At 45.4% G+C, this 26,482-nt stretch overlaps 1 protein-coding gene across 1 annotated transcript in view; it reads left to right on the top strand.

Annotated features, from left to right (window-relative positions):
- Positions 1-5,466: 5,466 nt before the first annotated feature.
- TTLL8 (tubulin tyrosine ligase like 8) overlaps positions 5,467-26,482 on the top strand; it is a 141,101-nt gene continuing 120,085 nt past the window's right edge. Inside the window, exons 1-6 of the mRNA XM_030216801.1 lie at positions 5,467-5,505; positions 5,913-6,018; positions 7,477-7,568; positions 14,206-14,353; positions 18,451-18,528; positions 21,150-21,229. Of these exons, the coding sequence (XP_030072661.1) occupies positions 5,467-5,505; positions 5,913-6,018; positions 7,477-7,568; positions 14,206-14,353; positions 18,451-18,528; positions 21,150-21,229 (543 nt within the window). The remainder of the gene's footprint in view (positions 5,506-5,912; positions 6,019-7,476; positions 7,569-14,205; positions 14,354-18,450; positions 18,529-21,149; positions 21,230-26,482) is intronic.

Raw genomic sequence — 26,482 nt, 5'->3', positions numbered from 1 at the left:
TCTGACGCGGCGAAAAAGGCGCTATCAGGATCATGGTTCCGCAGTCTTGCTTGAGTTTTAGCAAAGTCTTCCCTACTAGAGGTATGGGAGGATACGCATACAAAAGGCCTGTTCCCCAATGCAGGAGAAAGGCATCTGACGCTAGTCTGTCATGGGCCTGAAGCCTGGAACAGAACTGAGGGACCTTGTGATTGATCTGAGTGGCAAAAAGATCCACCAAGGGGGTGCCCCACGCTCAGACTACGCCCATGTTTAGAGACCACTTGTGAGGTTGCATTATCCTGCTCAGTCTGTCGGCCAGACTGTTGTTTACACCTACCAGATAAGTGGCTTGGAGAAACATGCCGTGACGGCATGCCCAAAGCCACATCTGAACGGCTTCCTGACACAGAGGGTGAGATCCAGTGCCCCCCTGCTTTTTGGTGTAGTACATGGCAACCTGATTGTCTGTCTGAATTAAGATGACTTGATTGGACAGCCGATCTCTGAAAGCCTTTAGAGCGTTCCAGATCGCTCTTAATTCCAGGAGGTTGATCTGCAGACCTTTTTCCTGAAAGGACCAGGCTCCCTGAGTGTGCAGCCCATCTACATGAGCTCCCCACCCCAGGAGAGACGCATCTGTCGTCAGCACTTTCTGTGGCTGAGGAACTTGGAATGGTTGCCCCATGGTCAAATTGGATCGAATCGTCCACCACTGAAGAGAATTGCGAAAACTTGTGGACAGTTGGACTATATCTTCTAGATCCCCTGCAGCTTGAAACCAGTGGGAAGCTAGGGTCCATTGAGCTGATCTCATATGTAGACGTGCCATGGGAGTTACATGAACTATAGAGCCATGTGCCCCAGAAGTCTCAACATCTGCCGAGCCATGACCTGCTGGGACGCTCGAACCCTGGACACCAGGGACAGAAGGTTGTCCGCCCTTGCCTCGGGAAGGTAAGCTCTAGCTATCTGAGTGTTCAACAGGGCTCCAATGAATTCCAATTTTTAGACTGGGGTGAGATGGGACTTGGGATAATTTATGACGAACCCCAGTAGCTTTAGCACCCGAATAGTTATTCGCATGGACTCCAGAGCACCCTCCTCCGAGGTGCTCTTCACCAGCCAATCATCGAGATAAGGAAACAGATGCACTCCCAGCCTGCGTAGCGATGCTGCGACTACAGCTAGGCATTTGGTAAACACTCGGGGCGCAGATGCCAGGTCAAAAGGCAGTACACGGTACTGAAAGTGCTATGTTCCTAGCCAAAATCGAAGATACTTCCTGTGAGCTGGGAGTATCGAGATGTGGGTGTAAGCATCCTTTAAGTCCAGAGAGCATAGCCAATCGTTTTCCCTGAATCATGGGAAGAAGGGTGCCCAGGGAAACCATCCTGAACTTTTCTCGGACTAGAAATTTGTTCAGGGCCCTTAGGTCTAGGATGGGACGCATCCCCCCTGTTTTCTTTTGCACAAGGAAGTACCTGGAATAGAATCCCAGGCATTCTTCCCCTGGTGGAACGGATTCAACCGCTTGGGCCTGTAGAAGGGCGGAGAGTTCCTCTGCAAGTACCTGTTTGTGCTGGGAACTGTAAGAATGAGCTCCCGGTGGACAATTTGGAGGTTTGGATTCCAGATTGAAGGTATATCCTGACCGGACTATTTGAAGAACCCACCAATCGGAGGTTATGAGAGGCCACCTTTGGTGAAAAAATATCAACCCGACACGGACACTTTTTCTGAGACTATGGTGAACTGGAGCCGGTCAAAAGCCCATCCCTTGCTTTTGCTGGGGAGCTGCAGAGGCCTTAGGCGCACGCTGTTGATGAGAACGAGCAAGCTGGGACTGAGCCTGTACAGGCTGCCAAGAAGCAGGAGTTTACCTACGCCTAGCATAGGAATAGGGAGCACTCCTCTTCCCTCCAAAAAACCTCCTGGATGAGAAGGTAGTAGCAGAAGACGGCCGGCGGGAGAGAGAATCCATAGCATCATTGTGCTTTTTGAGCTGGTCAACCAGATCCTCTACTTTCTCACCGAAAAGGTTATCCCCCCAGCAAGGAACATCCACCATCCGCTGCTGGACCGAATGATCCAGGTCAGAGACACGCAGCCATGAGAGTCTGCGCATCACTATACCTTGGGCAGAGATTCTGGATGCTACATCAAAAGTGTTGAAAGTACCCCTGGCCAGGAATTTTTGACATGCCTTCTGCTGCCTGACCACCTGGCGAAAAGGCTCGGCCTGCTCCGGAGGGAGCGCATCAACCAAACTAGACAGTTGCAAGTGGATGCTCGTGAAGTGCTGGTGTGTCTGGATTTTGGCAGCGAGCATAGCGGCCTGATAAGCCTTCCTCCCAAAAGAGTCCAAGGTTCTAGATTCTCTGCCTTGGGGAGCCAAGGCATAGTCCCTATTACTCTTAGGTCTTTTGAGAGCGGAGTCCACCACCATGGAATTGTGAGGTAGCTGAGACTTCATCAATCCAGGTTCCCCGTGGATCCAATATTGGGATTCAGTTCTCTTCGGGATCACGGGGAACGACCAGTTTCGCATAAGGACTTCCTTGAGTACATTATGCAAAGGAGCCGTTGCAGCCTCTCCAGGACCTCGAGCATCTCAGCCCTGGGCTCATCCTCAACCTCCATAGGGAAGGGAATAGCCGCAGACATTTCCCGGACAAAGGAGGTAAAGGATAAACTCTCTGGTGGAGACAGTCTCCTTTCTGGTGGAGGGGAAGGTTCAGAAGGAATCCCAAAGGACTCCCAAAGTACTTGAGATCCTCCTCGGAGAAAGCAAAGATACATACTTGTAGCAGGTATTCTCCGAGGACAGCAGGCAGATTGTTCTCACAAACCCGCCGCCCACCTCCCCTTTGGAGTTGTTGTTTGTTGTTTTGCTTTTTGATTAAACTGAGCGGGAACGCTCACGCGATGGGTGGGAAGACGGCAGCGCATGCGCAGTGCACGCACGCCAGAAGACTCTGGAAAGTTTTTTAAAATATTTTGCTTGCAAAATAGCTGTCCGATTCCCAGGCCAACGCGAACGTCGACGCACATGTGAGAACAATCAGCCTGCTGTCCTTGGAGAATACCTGCTATAGGTATGTATCTTCGCTCTATGTTCCTGGGAGCATTTTATGAAGTCCATTGCATTGCCCCCTAGGGTGCCCCCGGTGGTGTCCTGGCATGTCAGTGGGACCAGTGCACTACAAATGCTGGCTCCTCCCACGCCCAAATGGCTTGCCTTAGGACATTTTTGACAGGACATCTTTGGTTTCGAAAATCGCCGAAAGTCAGAAACGTCCATGTCTAGGGACGTCCAAATTTAAGGATATGGACATCTCTGACGGTATTTTCAAACCAAAGATGGACGTCCATCTTTTGAAAATACGGGTTTCCCTGCCCCTGGATTTCGCCATTTTGCAAGGATGTCCAAGTCGCAACTTGGACGTCCCTTTCAAAAATGCCCCTCCATGGCTGGTAATAGAACACAGAGTTGCAATACCAGTCTATTTCTCCATTTCTTCACTCACTTTCATCTGTTACCTTGAAAGGTATAAACTGACATTAAAGCATTCTGAGAAAGTTCCTTTGCAGTACTGCTCATTGCCTTGTACAGAGCTGATTGCACTGATACTACTGTGTAAACAAATGTAATTATTATGACCGTACTAACTGTATTATAAAATAGCTCTGTTGTAGATTGCAATCTGTTATTACTGGGAGCCCAATATAAAGAAAAGAAACCTGAACTTCTAATATTAGGTTTCTAAGGGGCCCTTTTAATAAGTCGCATTAGATGCTAATGCACATCTAACACAGCTAAAAATGGAGTACTATAGGACGTGCTCAGGGCCCCTTTTACTAAGCTGTGGTAAAAGGGGGTCTGCTGCGTGTGTTTTTGACACGCGCTGAGGCCCCCTTTTACCGCAGAGGGTAAAAGGCTGCCTTTTTTTTTAAAGAAATGGCCATGGGGAAGTGAAACGCTGCGCAGCCGTTTCGGGGAGGAGCACTTACCACCATTGAGGTGACGGTAAGGGCTCCTGCGGTAACCGGGCACCGCGCAGCACTGCTTGATTACTGCCAGGTAAGCACTGGTGGTACAAAAATTAAACTTATTTTTATAGTGCCGGAAATGGCACGTGCTGGGGGTGGGAACCACCTCTGGGCTGCTGCGGTAGCCTGGCAGTTCCGGATTAGCGAGCAGTAAGCCCACGTTGGGCTTACTATCGCTTATAAAAGATCCCCTCAATGTCCTGCAGTAACTCCAAAATGTGTGTGTGCTGACTGTGTGCTAAAATACATTTCTTATTTCTTTTGAGGGGGCATGTCATGGACAGAGAGTGGGCGTTTCTGCCCTAACCAGTTAGCACATCTACATTTCCATCTAATTGGTTAGCGCAGGGATGCTACGTACGCCCTTACTGCCTACAAAATGGTTGGCAGTAAGTGTTCCTGTGGTAATTTTTTAAAATGTCCGTGTGTTAATGGTAGGGTTACCATATTTTGCCCCCCCCAAAAGGACACATGCCCCGCCCCTTTCACACCACACCCCTTTCACGCACTGCCCCACCCCCTTTCACACCCTCGCTCCACCCCGTCACATTTTTCCCTCCCACTGTCACACACCCCATCACTCCCCCTCCCCGTCACCCCCTCCCCTTACCTTACTACTGCCATGGTGGTCTGGCCCCCCCTCCCTCTCTCCCTCTGAGTTCCAGGCCCCCCCGCCCTCCCTCCCTCTGAGTTCCAGGCCCCCCCTCTCCCTCCCTTCAAGTTCCAGGGTCCTTCCGAGTTCCAGGGTTCCTTCTCCATCCCCTCCGAATTTTAAAAGTCATCTCTTTCTTACTTCGTCGAGGTTATGGTGGCGGCAGGCCGGCAGCAGCAGTGAAAGCACTGCGTGCACGCTTCAGCCTTCTTCCCTTCTCTGTCTCTCAGCTCTGGTCCCGCCCTCATTTCCTATTTCCGCAAGGGTGGGACCAGAGCTGAGAGACAGAGAAGGGAAGAAGGGCTGAAGTGTGCACGCAGCGCTTTTCACTGCTGCTGCTGCCGGCCTGCCACCACCGTAACCCCGACGAGATAAGAAGAGAGATGACTTTTTAAATTCGGAGGGGAAGGACAAAGGAGGGAGGAGGAGGGGGGGACTCGGAGGAGCCTGCCTGCACGCCTTCACTGCTGCCGCCGCCGCCCGCCCCCCGATGACTTTTAGATCAGCTGATTTCTGGCAGGCTGCAGGCACAGACGTTGCAGCCTGCCTGCTGGCATTGGCCCGCGCCCCATGCATACTCATGATAGGTCAGGACGGGACAGGTCATGTGATGACCCGAACTGAGAAACCTGGACAAATCGAGGAAACTTGGAAACCCGCCCAGACTCCCCACGGCGCCCTAAAAAAGAGGACATGTCCGGGGAAATCCGTACATATGGTAACCCTAGTTAATGGCAGCATTAGTGCATGGCCATGAATGGGAAAAATACGGCTGTGGTAAAATGGCCTTAGTTCGTAGGAAAGATCTGCGTATGGGTGCAGTAAGGCCACTTTTTGCCACAGCTTAGTAAAAGGACCCCTAGTTTCAGAACTGAGTTTGTTCCTTGTTTTCAGTCTAAGTTTTCTGCTGAAAATTCCCCCAAATTTAGGAAGTTGCAAGTTATATTTCTAAATTCAAGCCTTCCATTCATGTACCTAGATTTATGAGCCCAATTTAGGTGCCTAGTGCTGAAAATCAGTGCTAAGCTGCTAACATTTTTCCAAAGATTTCACATTTATTCATGTTGCTGATTTATTACTTGGATCTTAAATCATGAGGCTATAAAGTCTGAATCTTGTGACTGTTTCTGATTAGTGCAGGTTCTCATTAGCATTTGCAGGACTTAATTGTTCTGAAAATAAAGCTTTGCAGATTTTTAATGAGTGCTTTCCTTTTGACATTATATAGGTGACAACTAAAAATGACACTCAGGAAAACATCAGAATGAAGCAGACACAGAATTTGAGAAAATCATTGACTACGGCAGAGGAGGGACGAACTGAAGAAGAAAACCGTATGTATTTACCAATTTGTTTCTCTTTGACATTTTTAAGGAAGGCACAACACATGTGAACATTATGAATGAATTGTTGTGTTTTCTTTTACTGTTGACATCCTTGTTTATATCTTCCACAGTAGATTGCATAAAATTATAATAATGTGCTAGTCTCTCACGCATCAAACACAAAAAAGTTTAATGAGTGAGAGAGACTGGCACACTAGTAATGAAAAATATATTTGATAGAGTTGCATTTTTGTGGATTTCCTAAAGCAGCGTTGTCCATGTTGGGCCCTGAAAGTTGGAGGTATTAGCATGATCCCCCTGATGCTGTAAAAGCGCACAAATATAAGCGCATTCCTGATTTTTTGGGTGCAATTTGATTGGATAACAAGCCAATTAGTGCCAATAATTAGTTTTTTTAACAATTATTGGCACTAATTAGATTTAATTATGTAAAGTTAGGCGTAGAATCCATGCCTAAATTTTACACATGTTCCAAAAAAGGGGGTGTAGAAACGGGAGGGTCATGGGCATTTTGGGGTGGAATGGGGGGCGTGGCTTCGAGTTATACCATAATTACAGAATAATGGTACTCTGTGCATAAATTTAGGCACAAGCACTTGCACTATGTTTTCGTTAATTGACCATGCCTAAATTTACGGTTGACTTTCCGCTTAAGCTTGTATTCAATAGAATAGTATATAAAACAAAACATAATGGTAGACAATCTTTTAGACAAACTTTTAGAAAATATTTTAACAGCACTTAAGCGCTAATTGATAATAATTGCAAGTTACGCGCACAACTCAGTAAGCACATTCTATAATGAACTGCGCCTAAATGGCGAAGCGTGCAATTCAAAAGAAATGCACACAGTTCAAAAGGGGTGTGCTTATGGGCATTCCAAAATTTACGCACGTAGTTATGGAATATGGTGCAGTCCGCCTAAATCTACACACCGGGATTTTTGCCAGGTTTTCGTTGATGTAAATGGGCACACATAGATTTAGGCGCGATGATATATACTAAGCGTATTCTATATACTGTGCGTAAATCTTATAGAATACGCTTAAGTGAAACTGAGTTCCACATGGATTTTTTAGGCGCCATATATAGAATCTGCCCCTAAGCACCTAATCTGAACTTTGTGAGTTCACTCAAATTGAACCGCATATATAATAAGAAAATGTGAATCCTATGCCTTTGTGGTATTGCGGAGTCTTGGAGATGATATATATTGCCCTTCTGGAGAGCAAGGAAGTCACAGGCTTTACAAAGGTGAAACTGCTCCAGTGCCAACTCCAAACTTTAAGAAAATGCAGTAGGAAGAGAGAGCCTGTGGAATGTCATGGCATGTGTGATATTGTGCCCCACTACCCTGCTGTTCTTGTTATTTAATTATAAGTCAATTTTGGAAAATGTTTATATCCTTGTTTTCATGCTTTCTCTGCCTCTATCCTCTTTTTTTAGTGCACAAAGAAAGAAAATCAAATGAACCGACATCGCTTCCAACTGTGGATAGGTTTAGACAGGCTAAGAGTTTAGCTGCAAAAGCAGCCAAGGTATAATTTTTATGATTGTTTCTAATATAGGTTTTTTTTTGCACAATTTGTACCCAGAATGTTAGTGGCAGGAAAGGGGCAAAGGGGCTATTGGCTGTCTCTCCACTGTTACCAAACAAACAACTGTAAAGGTTCTGTGCAAGCTGTTTGAAATGTGGCTGGCTACTTGCCTAATAGGGGCTCATTTTCAAAGCACTTAGACTTGCAAAATTCTGTAGGTTACTATTAAACTTTATAAGTCTGTGCTTTGAAAATACACCTCGTACAGGACTCATGTCATGTCAGCAATAATAAATGTTTCATAAATGTTCTTAATCTCTTCACATTTTTGAATTATCAGCAACAAGTACCTTATAGCAAAGATCTCGTGTGTCAATTTTTTTCTTCACAGGGCCAGCTCAAGAGGTTGTGGCATCCTGAGCCAACTTCTGCTTTTGCATTTCCCTTCCTTCCCCCCCCCCCCCCCTCAATCATGGAGACAGTCTTGCAGTATGAGCTGCAGTAATAGGGTTAAATGCTCAGCCTGCACAGTCACTGGCTTCATTTAAATGTCAGAACTGCTGTTGCTGTTTAACTTAATTCTTATCTGTAGTGCCACTCTCTGAATGAGTAGCAGTGAGGTGACCATTCTGGCACTATGGTGGCAATTCTAGAACTGGGAACCACCACTTAGGTGACCTGAGGCTGCGTGGTGGAAGCCTATTGTATAATGGAACCTGGGTGTCTAGGTTCCATTATAGCAGGGTTGTCCAACCTCGGTCTTCGAGGGCCACAATCCAGTCAGGTTTTCAGGATTTCCCCAATGAATATGCAAGAGATTTATTTACATGTACTGCCTCCATTGTATGCAAATAGATCTTATGCATATTAATTGGGGGAATCATGAAAACCTGACCTGGCAAAAGGCTGAGGCTGGATACCCCTGCGTTATAGAATACTAGTGTAACCTGGTATTGATGCGTCTAACATTTAGGTGGCCACAATTACACAGGCAATAGAGCTGGCGTAAGTGTGGGCATCTAAATATGCAAAGTGCCCACATAACTTACAGTATTCTGTTAAGCGTGTAGCTGGGAGCCTCACCCATGCCCCACCCCTGTGTATACCCCCTTGCATTAATTCGCTATGGGCAGAATTCAGTAAATAATGGTGCCGGGGTGATCCATGCTAAGCTCAAATTCTATAAAGTGTGGTCTGCGCCAAGCGCACTTTATAGAATACTAGCATAGTTCGCATTTCACGCCTGACTTTGGGTACCAGCTTTTATTTATTTATTTGTTACATTTGTATCCTACATTTTCCCACATATTTGCAGGCTCAATGTGGCTTACATAATACCGTAAAGGCATTCGCCAAGTTCGGTAGGGGATAAGTACAAAAGATATTATAATGGTATGGGGAAGATAAGATTCAGTCCATTTGGGTTAGAGGTAGAAGGGTTTGTTAATGTCCAGTACGATCTTGGATAGTGAAGTGTTGCAGGGTTGAGGCATTTAAGTTGGGTCAGTCGGGTATGCCTTTCCGAATAAATGCTGTGTAAATGCTTATGCTCAGTTTATGACAGGCACACAGTTGATAGTAGTCTATAACATTGTGCCTAACTTCTGAGATCGTCCATGATCCGCCCATGTCCATCCCATAGCCACGCCCCTTTAGAGTTGCATGCTGTACAATTTAGGAGCACATTATATAGAATAGGACGCAAGGTAGATACACACCTAATACCTAATTAATGTCAAACAACTCCAATAATTGATTGTTATTGCCTGATTAACTAATTAGTTTAGGCATGGATCTGGCATCAGCACCCAACTTTGAGTGATCTATATAGAACCTTGGCCTGGATTGGCCACTATCGGGGACAGGATGCTGGGCTCAATGGACCCTTGGTCTTTTCCCAGTGTGGCATTACTTATGTTTTTTTTTGTTACATTTGTACCCCGCGCTTTCCCACTCATGGCAGGCTCAATGCGGCTTACATGGGGCAATGGAGGGTTAAGTGACTTGCCCAGAGTCACAAGGAGCTGCCTGTGCCGGGAATCGAACTCAGTTCCTCAGTTCCCCAGGACCAAAGTCCACCACCCTAACCACTAGGCCACTCCTCCACTCCCTTGTCAAGGTAACTCAGTTATCAGGGCAGGTCTTTTGACTGTTAGCTTCTAGGTGTCATGAAATGTTCACAGATATCCTTACGTCTCTTTTTCTTGAGACTTCTTTTCAGTTGTTCATGGTGTGTTCAGGTTTTGCACTTAACAAGTATAACACATGCATTGCTTTTCAATAACAAACACCACGGCAGCATCCTGATTTACTTAGGTGCATGGTGCATAACTAGATTTGAAAGAGGTGCCTGAAACTGTAAATACTAATACCTCTAGTTTCCTTAGGGATAACATACAAATATAAAAGAAAGAGAGGAATGTTATAGAAATAAGTAGCAGCAGTAGTAATAACTTGATAATGGTATTGTGTCAGTATTCAGAATGAGTAAACTGGGACATGTGAAAGAGCTTTGGAAATGCTAGAATCAAAATAATATATATTCACTTTTTTTGGTGCTTCTGAAAGGATATAGTATAGATAGAGTGGAGGCAGTATTAGGGCAGTTTTCAAAGAAATCGTCCAGGTTACGGCTGCCAGACTCATCTTCGGAAGAACACGCTTCGAAAGTACGAAACCCCTCCTAAGAAGCTTACATTGGCTTCCTAGTAACGCTCAAAATATGCACAATAGTCCACAGAATCATCTACGGACTTGCACCAGATTACATGACAGAACTTATCGATCTACCATTAAGAAACGTGACAAGAACAGCAAGAACCTACCTAACCCTTCACTACCCCAATTGCAAAGGTAAAAAATACAAATCTTCACTTGCCACCAGCCTCTCCTTTATAGGCACACAACTTTGGAACTCACTACCCAAAGACCTGAAACTCACAGAAAACTACCTACAATTCAGAAAAAAACTGAAAACACATCTTTTCAAGAAGTCTCCCCCCCCCCCCCCCCCCGGATCTGCCTAATCCCACACCAACATACATCACGAAAAGTTCAGAAATGGAAAACAATAATATTAACCTCTCTCACACTATGCTAATATATCAATCTAAGCGTTTCTTGTACTTCTGTATTATGTACTAGACTTCTACACAAATCTAAATTTTGTGACTGCCTTTTTAGCAATATGTAAGCCACATTGAACCTGCCATACGGTGGGAAAATGTGGGATACAAATGCAGTAAATAAATATCTAGCTGAGTAAATTCTCTGCGCTGAAAACTCCTCTTCACTTAATATGTGCACAGGTACATTTGTACCAGTGGACTTCTCCACTCCAGCTGAAATTTTCAAAGGGAAGCTCTATTTATATGGAGACTAGCCGTTGAGCCCGTTAAAACGGGCTACTATTGGAATGGGGGTTTTCCAAGCCCCCCCCCCCGAGGTCGCCGCTGCCCCCCCCCCCCCCCCCGGAGTCGCCGCCACCCGTACACCCGGTCCGGGCCCTCTGTTCGCTATTAATTCAACTTACATCGCTGCAGCACGCAGATCAGCTGAGCTCCCGTCGGCCTGGCCTTCCTTCTCTGCCTGTGTCCCGCCCTCGTGTGACGTACCGGCAGGGAAGGAAGGCCGACCGGAGCTCAGCTGATCAGCGTGCTGCCGAGATGTAAGTTGAATTAATTGCGATCAGAGGGCCCGGGCCGGGTGGAGGGGTGGTGGCAGAGACCTCGGGGGGGGGGGGGGGGGAGCACAGTTTCCCTTTCTGTCCCGCCCCCGTCATCACGTATTGACGCGGGGGCGGGACAGAGAGGGAAGTCTCTACTGCGCATTTGCGAGTGAGTTCGGTCACTCGCCGTTTATATGTTTGATTGTCTCCACCAGAGACATAGAAGCATGTACACACGCGTGCACTCTGTCACTTTTCAGACAGACGTATATACACTGTACTGGTGCTGTGCTGCTTCTGCTGTTCATATGCTCAATCAGTCAGTGCCCCCCACCCACACAACCAGCTCTACCCACCATCATATAAAGCTTTTGTATTTGCTGCCAATTCTTTTTTCTTAGGTTGCAGCAGCTCCCTCACATTTCTACCCATTCTCAATAACCCCCCACCCAAAACAGTTGAGTGGTGATGTCAGGGTTGGAATAGGGCTTCAGGAGGAGTTGTGATGGGTAGTTAAGGGGGTTCGTGTACCAGGTTGGCTAGCCACTTTGCACTATCTTTCCCCATGGGTTAAAATTTTGCCTGGCAGGCTTCATAGTTTGCAGAGCTGGGGATTGGGGGACATGAACAAATGAGCAAAATATTCCCTATTGGAAAATGTTGACTGTGCAGTTCATTATTAGAGTGGCTGCAATCATTTGATACCCACGTGAAATTGTTAGTGATTAGCATAGTTATTAGTGGATGTGCTAAAACAAGTTAATGCGCAGACTAACAATTATGCTAATTACTTAACTTCCAACCAAATGGTAAAATATTTTTGTACATTTGGGATCAAATCCCACTGCAACGCCTTAAGGCATATTTTCAAAGCACTTAGCCTTCCAAAGTTCCATAGAAACCTATGGAACTTTGGAAGGCTAAGTGCTTTGAAAATATGATCAGGTACAAAATTAGCTTGGTAGCCTTCCAGGGACAGGGAAATCACATGGAGGGGTATAATTGAACGGGGACGACCATCTCTAAGGGCGGCCATCTCTAAGGATGTCCCGGTGAAGGGACGGGGAAACCCGTATTATCGAAACAAGACGGGTGTCCATCTTTCGTTTCAATAATACGGTCGGGGACACCCAAATCTCAACATTTAGGTCGACCTTAGAGATGGTCAACCTAAATGTTGAGATGGTCGACCTTAGAGATGGTTATCCCCGGTTTTCGGCGATAATGGAAACCGAGGACACCCATCTCAAAAACAACCAAATCCAAGGCATTTGTTCGTGGGAGGAGCCAGCATTCGTAGTGCACTGGTCCCTCTCACCAACCGGGCACCCTAGGGGACACTGCAGTGGACTTCACAAATTGCTTCCAGGTGCATAGCTCCCTTAACTTCGGTGCTGAGCCCCTCAAACCCCCCCAAAACCCACTCCCCACAACGGTACACCACTACCATAGCCCTAAGGGGTGAAAGGGGGCACCTTCATGTGGGTACAATGGGTTTCGGGTGGGTTTTGAAGGGCTCACATTTACCAGCACAAGTGTAACAGGTAGGGGGGATGGGCCTGGGTCTGCCTGCCTGAAGTGCACTGCACCCACTAAAACTGCTCCAGGGACCTGCATACTGCTGTCATGGAGCTGGGTATGACATTTGAGGCTGGCAAAACATTTTTAAAAATTATTTTTTTTAGGGTGGGAGGGGGTTGGTTACCACTGGGGGAGTAAGGGGAGGTCATCCCCAATTCCCTTCAGTGGTCATCTGGTTAGGGTTACCATATTTTGTCCTCTGAAAAAGAGGACACATGTCACGCCCCGCCCCTGCTCCGCCCACACCACGTCCCTTTCGGATCCTCGCCCCGCCCTTTCTCGCTTTCACCCCGCCCCCTGTCACATATTCCCCTCCCCCCTTGTCACATATTCCCCTCCTCTCCCCTGGGTCACATATTCCCCTCCCCTGCCCCCGTCACCTCCCCTCCCCCTTGTCACATATTCCCCTCCCCTCCCCTTACTTACTATCTACTGCCCTGGTGGTCTTGTGACCTCTTCAGGGCAGGAAAGAGCCCCCTCTTTCCTGCCCGGAGTGCTGCCTTGCCCTGCATCCTTCTCAGTCTCGGCTCGGGATTCAAAATGGCTGCCGAGAGTTGAAGTTTTGCGAGGCCGCTTCAACTCTCAGTGGCCATTTTGAATCCTGAGCCGAGACTGAGAAGGATGCAGGGCAAGGACAGGAAGTGCTCCGGGCAGGAAAGAGGGGGCTCTTTCCTACCCCAAAGAGGTCACTAGACCACCAGGGCAGATAGTAAGTAAAGGGAGGAGAGAGGAGACCCACGGCGCCGCTCGCCTGCCCACTTGTCCAGAAATCCGGACAAACAGGCGGGCGGGCAAAACCCACCAGACGCCCCGTACATGTCCTCAAAAAGAGGACTTGTCCGGGGAAATCCGGACATATGGTAACCCTACATCTGGTCAGTTTGGGCACCTTTTTGAGGCTTGGTCGTGAAAAAAAATGGACCAAGTAAGTCGACCAAATGCTCGTCAGGGACACCCTTCTATTTTCCATTATCGGCCGAGGACGCCCATCTCTTAAGCACGCCCCTGTCCCGCCTTAGCTACGCCTCCAACACGCCCCCGTGAACTTTGGTCATCCCCACAATGGACTGCAGTTGAGGGTGCCCAAAATCGGCTTTCGATTATGCCGATTTGGGCGACCCTGAGAGAAGGACGCCCATCTCCCGATTTGTGTCGGAAGATGGGCGCCCTTCTCTTTCGAAAATGCCCCTGCTAGTGTACCTGAATTTAACTTTTCTTGAGCTACCACCGAAAAAAGTGTGAGCAAAATCCAAATAAATAAATAAATAAATGTTACAGCTGTCCTAACAGTTTCTTCAGCTTGCGTTTCCTTTGGAAGATTGCCACATGGTCATTTTTTTTTGGAACAGCATGTAAACTTAGGTTTGCTTGTCTATTTCTCAACCTCAGGCAAGGAAAATCTTTACTATCTATGGTCACTACCCAGTAATCCGTGCCAGTTTAAGGAAAAGAGGATGGGTGGAGAGGACCTTCCCCACGTTTCCAGCAGAATTAACGAAGGCCAGCAATGGCAGTAATGAGGTTTACGATGCAGATGGTAAGGAGAACGATGGTCTATCTAATCAGCTTGCAGCTACAAGTGAAGAAACAGTGTTGCTACTTGCTGTATTTTCTAATCAGTAATTAGATTTTTTTTAAATGGTTGAGTGCCAGTGTTTTCCTTTGAGACTGTTGCCGCTGTTGCTTTGGCCCCCCCCCCCCCCCCATTCATACCTTTGCTGGCCGAGATACTCAAGCCCCACGAGCTGACGTTTTGCCGCTGGAGTCCTGCAGGTGCTGTCTTAGAAGCGGGGAAGCAGGCAGGCTGCTCCAGCCTCCGATGCAAGTACTTCCGCGCATGCTCAGTTCAAATACATGAACTGAGCATGTGTGGAAGTGCCAGCATCAGCCACTAGAGCACCCTGGCAATTTCCTGCTGTTCACTCAGCACCAGTGTTGCCAGGTGGGCGGTTTTACCGCCCAATTGGGCGGTTTTCTGCAATCAGCCGCGGGAAAGTTTTGCCCGCGGCGGGTTGCGGTTTTTTGGGCTGCTTTTTGGGCTTCAGGGCGGTTTTTTGGGCGGTTTTTTCGGCCGCGGGGGGCGGGGTTAGTGACGTTTTGGGCGGGGTTAGTGACGTTTTGGGCGGGGCTGATGACGGGGAGCCGGGGCTGATGACGGGGAGGCGGGGCCGATGATGGGGGAGGCGGGGCCGATGACGGCGGGGGCGGGGTGATGACGGCGGGGGCGGGGTTGATGACGGCGGGGGCGGGGGTGATGACGCGGGGGTGGGGGTGTCAGGGGCGGGGTTTGAGTTTGGGTGGGTTTTGGGCTGGATTTAGGCTGGTTTGGGTGGGAAAAAAAATTTCCACCTGGCAACCCTGGGCAGCACAGGTTGGACTCTGGCAGGGAAACTCTTCAGCTGGCAGGGCTTGAGCACCCACGACAGCCATGTATTTTCTGCCACAATGTTGGAGGGAACCTGAGCCCCTGAGGCCCCTTCATGGCTATGCCACTGCTATCTCCACTACCAAGAGGTCCTGGCCTCCACCATACAGACCCATGAAATGCTCCCAAACATTTCTACCAATGACAGCAGAATCCCATGTCAACTCTTTCCTGGGTATTTTCACTTTACCAATAGGTTTCTGGACCTCCCCCCCCCCCCATCTACTTATTAACTGAGCCAGAAAGGCCCCACCTTTGTTGCCGTGTTCACAGTATTTCAGATTGGTATAGTACTTCCTACAGTTTGGTTCTAGCCATCTATAAGCACCTGTAAACTTGCAAGACAGCAATTCATTTTATGGCTGTTCTCTACCTAATGGCTTAGTCTGCCAAGCCAGCTTAGTCTTGTTAACTGAGCTAGCATATGCAATGATTGTCATCTGCCTTAAAGGCCTCTCAGCAAGTGGCAGGGTTATAATCTGCCACCAGATTACAACAATCAGATTCTTCAACTGCCTTACCCATAAGATTATTTAAGCCTTCCATCTCCAGAAGGGAGACATTTAAATTCCAAGCAGAGCCGTAGCGAGGGGAGCTGACACCCGGGGTGGGTCACCACTGCGCACCCCCCCCCGGGTGCAGCACGGCGCACCCTCCTCCCGCTGGGGCGCACCCCCCCCCGGAGCGCGTACCCCCCTGGAGCGCATACCTGCGGCGAGGGACGGGCGGGAGGGCCGATCCGCCCCGACTGCACGTTGCTGGGGTGTGTCAGCTCCGCGCTGGTTCACTGCTCTCTCTGTCCCGGAAGAAGAAGTAACCTGTTCCGGGGCAGAGAGGGCAGTGCACCAGCGCGGAGCCGACACCCCCCCAGCGGCGTGCACCCGGGGCGGACCGCCCCCCCGCCCCCCCTTCCTACGCCACTGATTCCAAGTCCCCCTGACAAGCATGTGAGCCCCCAGGGTTAGGGAAATCAAAATGGGGTGATGATCCTGGAGATAACAAGGTATAATGTCATGGGGGCAAACCCAGGGCATAAGGTCCCCAGAGCAGAGAAAATAGTCAATCCTGCAATATGTATTGTAACATGGTGAAAAGTATATGTAATCGATATTGCTAGGGTACGGCTTATACCAAGCATATTGTATTGACCCATCTGGGGGTGAGTGCATAGTCATATGTCAAGAGGAACGGTCTTATTCCATTCTTCCCCCAAGAGGAGGTCGGGGGCATTTCACACAGTAAGTCTGAAAAACAGCTTCTCATAGAGGACCTGCTTTTCTGCAGCAGGACCATAGACATTAACCATGGTTAATTTTTTATTATACAAAGAACATTCTGCAATAGCATATCCACCTTCAGGATCTGAATAGGATCAATGACACCCAGACGTAGAGCCCTGTACACCACGATGCACACCCCTGACCTTTGGAATTAGAAATAGCAAAGAAAACCTGTCCAACCCACTCCTTTATGAGTTTTGCATGTTCAAGAGCAGAGAGATTATTGCAGTAATGCGCAGTGAACATGATTCCACTCCCCCCCCCCCCCCACTTGTACAGCACGATCAACCCCAGATGTCTTGGAGATTGGAAGACCTGATTCAGGAAAAAAAACCTAGGGGTCTGATGCATAGCAGTGTAAAGTACTGTCATTGAGCCAGTAGAATAGCCTATGGATTTTTATAGTTATTTTTAATGTTGACAAGCGTGGTAATGACAAATTTGTTTTATGGATTGTTTTGCAGACCTCAGGGTTACCCATAATTAAATAGTAACATTGTAAATGCTGGCAGAAAAAGACCAATTAGCCCAGTTATTAATGTCCACACTACTAAGGAAGTATTCTGTCAGCTAAAGAACATACCTGATTGTAAGATGTCTCTCTCCTTTGTATTGCTTCATGTACCTTGAATGCTATGTGCGATTCTGGTCACCGCATCTCAAAAAAGTTACAGTGGAATTAGAAAAGGTGCAGAGAAGGGCGATGAAAATGATAAAGAGGATGAGATGACTTCCCCATGAGGAAAGGCTAAAGGGGCTAGGGCTCTTCAGCTTGGAGAAAAGACAACTGAGGGGAGGAAAGATGACTTAGGGGAGATATGATAGAGGTCTGTAAAAAAATGAGTGAAGTGGAACGGGTAGACGTAAACTGCTTGTTTACTCTTTCCAAAAATACTAGGACTAGGGGCCTTGCAATAAAACTACAAAGTAGTAAATTTAAAACAATCCAGAGAAAATATTTTTTCACTCAATGTGTAATTAAATTCTGGAATTTGTTGCCAGAGAATGTAGTAAAAGCAGTTAGCTTAGCAGGGTTTAAAAATGGGTTTGGATAATTTCCTAAAAGAAAAGTCCATAAGCCATTATTAGGATGTTTTACTTTTTTTGGATCTTGCCGGATACTTGTGACCTGGATTGGCCACTGTTGGAAATAGGATACTGGGCTTGATGGACTAATTTTTTTTTTTTTTTGGCGAGATGAGTGAGAGCAAACAGAAGGAGATATCCTTGAGGAAGCATTTAGCGAAACATGTGCCATGTCGGATTTAAATTCCCCTAAGCTGACACTGCAGCAAACGCCAACAATTCAGATGAGTAAACAGTTTTTTTTTTTACTTTGGACATAATTTAAAATTTGATATATAGAATTAATTTTTTTTGTTGGTTTCAAAGGAAAGGGAGGTGATGTGAGACCAGTGACGATTCTAGTGTGTAATTTGCTGTGATTAAAAAACATATCATCGCTTTGTGATACGTGTGAGGTCATTTCACCACTCTTTAGAGTTTGTTTGGATCACTGGATTATGATGGATTGGATCATTTTATAGTCCGGATTACGAAAAACACCATTTAAATTGCCATAAGGGTGCTAAGTCTGAATATCAACATAGGCAGTTATCTTCTAACTGGCGAAAAAAAAATGGATATTCAATGCCAGTCACTGGAAATGGCCCAACTTTGAATATCCGGGTTTAGTGGTGACTGTGGGAGTTAGCTAGGCTAACTCCTGCGGTCTGAATATCGGCCCCCACTTATATCTTTAGTATACAATTTATTTTAAGATGGAGTGTCTGCTTTTGCATTATCGAGCTTATGGCAGTTTAATTTTCGCTCACTCCTTCAATATTTGTGTTTGTAAAATAAGCTCCTCCTGTGGGAAACTTTTATTAAGGTTGGATTTGTTGACCCTTTTCTGCCTTATTGCTTTAGGTAAGCTGTGTGATAGCAGAGAATGGACTACAACACAGTTAACAAGATGCAATAAGACTGAGAAGTGCAAAATACAAGGTAGGGATATTTTGCCTTACATCTTGATTTTACTGGAACAACGTGATTTGAAGGATAGCCCTCTAGAAAGTGTTATTGCATTAGGGCAGCTTGGTCATGTACTACTGGAATTGAAATAATGAAGGTAGGGGCAGCTCATGTGTTCCTCCCCACTCCCCAGGCACCCAAAGGGGAACATCCTTCAAAACACTGGACACAGAACAGGGTGGGGAGGCCCCCTCACTCAGAATGTTGGTCAGTCATTTGCCCTAAAAGAAACAAACAAAAACCAACTTACTGTACATTTCCAGGCTTTACACTGCTAATAATGTTATTTTTCTTTTTTGTGCATAAGACATAGTTGCCACTAGCGCAGACCCATGGTCACATGCATGCAGTGTGCTCTCCCATGTTAGTGTGTATTTTTTGTGTGTAAATATCGAATAGGAAAAAAGGCTTAGTAAATCAAGCCTTTGGATTGTAAGCATTCTAGGGAGGATTGCTGCCTGCTATATCAGTGTTGTAACTCTCCTTAAGCAAGGTTTGGCAAGACAAGTAAGAAAATCCAAATCCAGTTTGAAGATATTTATACTAAGTGGGTGTCACAAAACGCCTATCACCCACCTGGGCTTAACCCTGGCCTGCAGCCACCTGGAGGGTCTGTCCCCAGTACTGCTCAGGCCCACCTGGGCACGTGCTCTATACTAGCACCTTCCTCCCACAGACTGGGTCCCGCTTGCCTCTGGGCTAGTCATCCACTCTCAGGTTATTCCCCTGTGATTTCTAGGACATTGGGGCCACACTCCAGGGGTCCAACAGTTCCCAGAAAGCGCCAACAGACCCAAAAAGATGAACCAGGATTCTTAGTCCAGGATTAGGGAAAATCCAGTACCTTTAGGCTAGATTTGAAATCCAGGGCCAATCAGAGCCCAGGGCATCAATTTTGAAAGTAGCTGCCCAATGGTACTGCAGATTGGCTTTCCATACGCTGATACTGGAAGAGAGAAAATCTTTTTCTGCAACAGGTTTAACACTCAAAACAAGCGCCATCTGCTGGCCAATTAGGAGAAATACACTTCATGAAACAGTACAGTTTTCAGGCTCAGAAGCCCACTGTTTCGTCACAGTGCGCAAGTGTCTTTCTTCAGACTAAAAGCTGAGGGCTCAGTTCTGTAAAGTTGAAAGATGTGTAAAAACAAAAATCAGATCCAGATACTTATTTCCATGGGACATAGTAGGGCTCATTTTTAAAGCAAAGAAATATCCAAAAAATGTCATAAGGTAGCAGCAGGACATTTTTCTCTCAAAAACGTCCAAGTTGTGATTTTCAACACCCCAATTGTAGATGTTTTGCTCCACAGATTTCAAGGGGGTTTGCTTGGGGTGTGTTTTGGGTGATATTAAAGGCATAGCTGAGGGAGGGGGTCGCTAGGGGAGTAACTGCTCCCCCAAATGGACTTCCGCCTATTTTTTATGCAATTTGTTGTGGTTAAAATATGCTCTGGCGCCGGTGGCAGTTCATTCTTCTCTCCTTCTGCGCTCTCGACCTGTCTACACTTCTGGGTGGGACATGGGCGGCACCAAAGATAGACGTTTTTCTTCAATATTGGAACAGAATGAAATCATCTAGGGCCAAAATTAAGATGTTTTTGGCTAAACCTGTTTCAACCACAACTAAGTGACCATAAGGTACCCTAAGTTACCAAATGACCACTGGAGGGATTAAAGCATAACACCCTCTTAATCCTGTAGTTGTCACTGACCCTCTCTCAGCCCCCTAAGATGTGACAGTGACAGTACATATCAGGCTGTATGATGGCCATTCCTATTACAGCAGCAATCAGGTCCCAGGAGTAGCCTAATGGTCAGTGCAGTGGACTGTAGAGGAGGGGACCCAGGTCTATATCCCACTCTAACTGGTACATTTGTGGTGGAACGTTTGAGCTCTCCAGAAACCACTAAATACCTGCTGTACTTACATATTGGTGACACCTGCAAGCTTGAGAGCTATTGTAGTGGTGTATAGTGAGGTATGAGTAGATATATTTTTATGCTCCTGGAGGGCTCACCATACAATATAGGGGGGGGTTATGGTGGGATGTGTACCTGGGACCTTTTATGTGAAGTCCACTGCAGCACCCCATAGTCTTCCCCACTGCTCTGCTGGAATGTCTGTGTGGCCAGTTACTGAGAATGATGACCCTCGGACCTCACAATGGCTAGTTTTTGGACATTTTTCTCTTGGATGTTTTATTTTCCAAAATGGTCCCAAAAGAAAAACATACTGAGTAGAACACATCTAGCAAAAAAGTAATTTTCGAACCAAAAAGAGAGAGATTTTTCAGGTTCTAAAATGTCTATATTCACTACTTGATTTTTGTACATTTCTAGCAAAAATGTCCAAAATTGAACTTAGACATTTTATCAAAAATATGCCCCTCAGTGTCTCTCGAGAAGGCTTGACTATAAGAAAGAAATATCAATGGATCGAATATCCCAAAATATTTAGATTAATTCAAGACTTGGAAATTTTTCAGATTTGATACCTAAGTTAATGTGTGATATCTGTTGTATCATAATGATTAATCCTCATCTTTGATCATGTTGCACTATCCCTGAACATTTTTTCTTTTATTTTAAAGATAACACCAATGTTTTGCCCGAAGAAGATAAAGAAATAACATATCACTTTGATCCTTCAGATGCTATACATGATATGATGGTAAGGGTGAATATTCAAATCCTGATTTATGCCTCGTCCTTGAGAAGAAAACAATTCTTATGATAGTCTGTGCTGTAGCAATGGCATGTTTAGACTACTGTAATTCACTGTATGTGGGTTCATAGTTATAACCAGTATGTTTTTTCTAGCAAAAAAGGTGCCGGTACTCAAATGCTAGGCTACCCTTCAAGGGTGGGGTGATCACTGAAGGACCCACCCCACAATAACCAGGCCCCCTGCAACCAGTCACAGAATCTATGACAAGGCAGAATTGGTGTGCAGAGCCTGAGCTCTTTCATTAAAATTTGGGGTCCAAGGGTCAATTTTAGCAGACAATGGAAAAGATGCCGGTACTCAGTACCCCCAAGTACCTCCTCAAAAAAAGCCCTGGTTATAACGGTTCATCTGGTTCAAAATACTGTGGCAAACCTTGCAGACTCTTTTCAGCATTGCATAGCGTTGTCTTGCCTTCTGGCTATATATTTTTTATATGTTTTTCCTAACTGTCTATTTGCTTTTTGGCTCTCACTATCTTATTTAAACAATGACATTCTTTTCCCGCTTGTCTTATTTCTTTTGATTTGTAAACTACTTTGATGTTATTCTTAAAGGCAGTATTTAAAGTGTAAAATGAACCGTAAACCATAAATGGTGAGACTGTATTTTTTTAGTGTTTATGCTGGTTCCCAGTGGAGCGGAGGCTTTTAAGATATTGTTCACAGTAGTTAAGGCATTGGGCCATTTAGGGGGGAAGTTATCAATGTGGGCTACCATTAAGATGTGTTATTTTACTGTTAACCTTGATTCAGGGCCTTCTCAAGGAACTGTGGTGCCCTGTGTCAACTTTTGCATTGACACCCCACCCCCTACCTGCAATCTGATATCGCTCCTTCCATTACCCCTCCCCTGTCTGTGATCTGTCTCTCCCCCTCTCTCTCAAGTCCCCCCTCCCCTCCTGCTGGACCAGTTTAGGCAGTGGCTCGGGGCGCTGATGATGAAGATTGCCAGAATCCCAGTTCGACATCTATCCCCTTTAGGAGTTTGAAGGTAGAGCAGACTGGGATTTTGGCACCCTTTATCACCGGTGCCCTAGGCCAGAGCCTCACATGGTCCATAGGTTGAACTGGCCCTGCCTCAGTTGTTAGTAATTAAGTCTCATTGCATAAAATGGGACTTGTGCTACAGTAGAACAAGTTATTAGTATATTAATTCATGTTAATGGTAGCCCACATTGATAACTACACCTTTTAGTGACATAAGTGAGGTATTATAGTTCAGGACATATATTGCAATCTTCATAACAAGCCCTATTAGACCCTTTCTGGAAATTTAGGGATCTTTTTACTAAACTGCATTAAGCCATCTCATGCACTACTACAGCTAGTGCCCCATACCCTGAAGCACCTGGGGTCACAGACTGGACTGCACCCCCTGGATACCACAAGGGATGGTGCATTGGCTGCCTGTGGTGGCTGCAGGTCACTTCCTTGCTCTCAGACAATAATGCCACCTCCTGATTCCCGTTCTCCCAGGGTTAGCATCATGGAATTGCCAGGAAAGGGTGCATAGGATAGAGGGGTTGAGCAGGAGGTGGAGAGAGCAGTGAGGGATGGTTGGGAGGGAGGTGATGGAGGGGTCCCATTTGGCTCTGACTCTGCCTCCATTATCTTCAAGTGGTGTTAGGGCCAGGCCTGTGCCCTCTTTTCCAGGAGGATCTGCAGCTTGCTGGTAGGCTGTAGGCATGAAAAATAAAGGTAGGTGTTAGATGCATGATCCTAGTGGATAATGCACTGAGAATGCCTTCATTGCCTAACCTTTTAGGCTGCTGTGCATCAGCCTAACAGGGGGATGCATAAACTGTTGGATTATTTGTAGTAAATAATTAGCAGATTTTAGTACACACAGCTTCAGCTTTAGAAATGTTAATTTCTTTCTTCATCTCTCTCTCATTCACCCCTGAATAATTCACTGCTGAGTCACTTTAAAGTTGAAGTAACAAAACATCTGTTTACTCACAGTTTGTAGTTAGATTATAATCAGACAGGCTTATATATACATATTACTATACATTTGTATTATCAGCTCCTTCCATGTGCTTAGATGGTAATGGATGCTCACACCACCATAGATCCTCTCAGGTTAGGAGAGATCATGAGCTCCATGTGCTCCATGTGCTGCATGTGCTGCATCTAACCCCCACAGGAAGTTGCATAGCTGTGTGACCTCTCTAAGTAATTCACATCAGAGGTCACAGAGTAATCACAGAGAAATAATAGGTGACAGGCAATGCATGTAAAATACAATTACATTCCAACAAACCCCTTCTCATGCATAACTGTCATGCAATTATTTATTCATACAAAGTCCAAGCTTTATACGCAGATTCACAAAATGTTCTCTGGGTAACGGTTTGGTCATGATGTCAGCTGTCATCTCACTGGTGTGACAATAGTGTAGACTGATGACCCCTTCTTTCACCAACTCTCGCACGTTGTGGTATTTCGTTGCGATGTGCTTGGTACGTGACTGAACCTTGTCATTCTGTGACAGTCGGATGCAGCTCTGATTATCTTCCATTATCTGGATTGGTCTCTTTTCAGCTATTCCAAAATCCAGCAAAAGTTTTTCAATCCACATCAGTTCTCTGCACGCTTCCGATACGGCCACATATTCAGCTTCTGTAGAAGACAAACTCACAATACTTTGTTTATGACTGGCCCATGAAATTTGTACATTTCCATACATAAACACATATCCACTTGTGGATTTATAATTAGAATGATCCCCTGCCCAATCTGAATCACAGTAACATATTAGTTTTGGATTACTATTGGCTGAAATCTTTAATTTACAATCAATGGTACCCTTTAAATACCTTACCATCCTTTTAACTGCAGTCCAATCTGATTTGGTAGGTGAGCTGACCCTTCTGCTCAAAATTCCTACTGCATTTGCTATATCAGCCCTGTATGTGGTAGCTAGATATAAAAGCTTACCTATGGCTGATCTATATTGGATGTTATCTGGTAAAGGTTCTCTTACTGTTTCATCCTTCAGAAAATCAGTGATCATGGGAGTGCTTACAACTTGGGCATCTTGCATACCTAAACTTTCAATAAGCTCATTTATTTTCTGCTTCTGGCTTAGAAGATAAGAACCATCATTTTGTTTCTCAATTTCTATACCAAGATAGTATGACACATTACCAAGTTCTTTTATCTCAACATTTAGGTTTAAATATTTTACAATGTCCTTGTACTCTTGCTCACTTTTGCTTGCAATGAGCAGATCATCAACAAAAGCTAAAATGTATGCATATTGTCCATTTGTGCACCTAGTGTACAAACATTTATCTGCTTCACCTTGCTTAAATCCTAAATTTGTCAATATTTCATGCAATTTATCATTCCAACATTTTGCACTTTGCTTTAATCCATAAAGACCTTTGTTTAATTTACACACTAGCTGTCTTTGTTTTGTATTTATGAAACCTGTTGGCTGTTCCATGTACAAGTCTTCAGTTATATCTCCGTGAAGAAATGCTGTTTTCACATCAATGTGTTTGACTTGCATGCCTTTTGAGACTGCAATGCTCAGAAGTGTTCTGATTGTCGTGTGTTTCACTACAGGTGCAAACACTTCATCAAAATCTTCTCCATATTTTTGAAGATATCCCTTTGCCACTAATCTGGCTTTATACCTTTCCACTTTTCCTTGTGCATTCCTTTTTAACTTGAATACCCATTTGCATCCTATAGCTTTCTTGCCAGGAGGTAATTTTGTAAGAATCCAAGTATTATTTTTATCCAATGCATCAATTTCTTCCTGTGCAGCTTTATGCCATTCAGCAGCTTCTTCTGCTGGCATTTTCTCAATCTCATCCCATGTTAAGGGCTCTTGAGCTTCTGCTGACTTTGTTAGGTAAGACAGTCTTGGGGGTGGAACACCTTTGTTTTCCCTGGATGAGCGTCTGACAACAGGTTGGTCCGACCTTTCTGCATCCTCTAAATCTGAGAGTCCTTCTCCAATTGATTCCCCTTCTCCAACTGTACTGTCTTCTTCAATGATCCTTTCTGTGTCTGCTTCCTCTGCCTGTTCCTCGTTAGATACAGGTGAGTTGCTTTCAGACATCTGCCTTGGTATGGCATTTATATACACTGGCATGTCTATTATGGTTCTAGTTTCATATTCTGGATGATAAGGCTCATCTGGGATAATCCAGCCTTTATCAACCCTTTTGTTTTCATCAAAATATGTAACATGTCTTATGCCAACAATGCCAGTTTTCAGATTCAAAATTCTATATCCTTTGTGTCCTGGAGCATAGCCAACTAAAATGCCCCTTTCTGTTGTGGAATCCAGCTTATGCCTTCTTTGCTTTGGTACATGAGCATATGCTGTACTTCCAAATGTTCTTATGTGTGTCAGGTTTGGCTTCCTACCATGCCATGTCTCATGTGGTGTGCGCTCAGCGCCTTTAGTTGGCATTCTGTTTTGTAGGTACACTGCTGTGAGAATGGCTTCCCCCCATAGTCTTTTAGGGAGATTGCTATCTGACAGCATACATCTGGTCATTTCCACAAGTGACCTAAATTTTCTCTCTGCAACAGAATTTTGCTCTGGTGTATAAGCTACTGTTGTGATATGCTGAATGCCTTCTTTTTCTAGAAATGTGCGCATGCTTTGTGAAGTGAACTCACCACCATTGTCGGTCTGAAGAACCTTTGGTTTTCTTTCAAATTTATTGCTCACCATGGCTACGTATTTCTTCAGCATGTCTGTGACTTGACTTTTTTCTTTCAGCAAATAGGCCACACAATATCTAGAGAAATCATCCAAGAATATTAGCACAAATCTGTTATTTCCCAATGATGGGATATTAAACGGTCCACATAAGTCACTGTGTATTAAGTCCAGCACTTTATTACTCCTATTTCCTGTGTATGCAGGAAATGAGGGTCTCACACCTTTTTGAGTAACACAGTCTATGCATTTCTCAATTTTACCAGCATCTGCACTTATCTGAATGCCGGTGGCCAGTTGCTTACTGTAAAGATCCTGGATCACCTTAGAATCACGATGTCCCAGGCGGCGGTGCCAGATTTCCAGACTACATTTACCATCATTCTTCCTTACTTGCGCCATATGTGAGGCTTCACCTGAAATGTTCAGCTTATAAACATCATTATGCATAAAAGCTTCAGCATACACTTCATCATTTTTAGAGATTGTGCACTTACTGTTTTCAAAATG

Source organism: Microcaecilia unicolor, chromosome 10 (genome assembly GCF_901765095.1).
Source record: "Microcaecilia unicolor chromosome 10, aMicUni1.1, whole genome shotgun sequence".
NCBI classification, from domain to species: Eukaryota; Metazoa; Chordata; class Amphibia; order Gymnophiona; family Siphonopidae; genus Microcaecilia; species Microcaecilia unicolor.
Note: the sequence above shows the minus strand (reverse complement) of the source record. Positions and strands in the feature narration are given on the sequence as shown.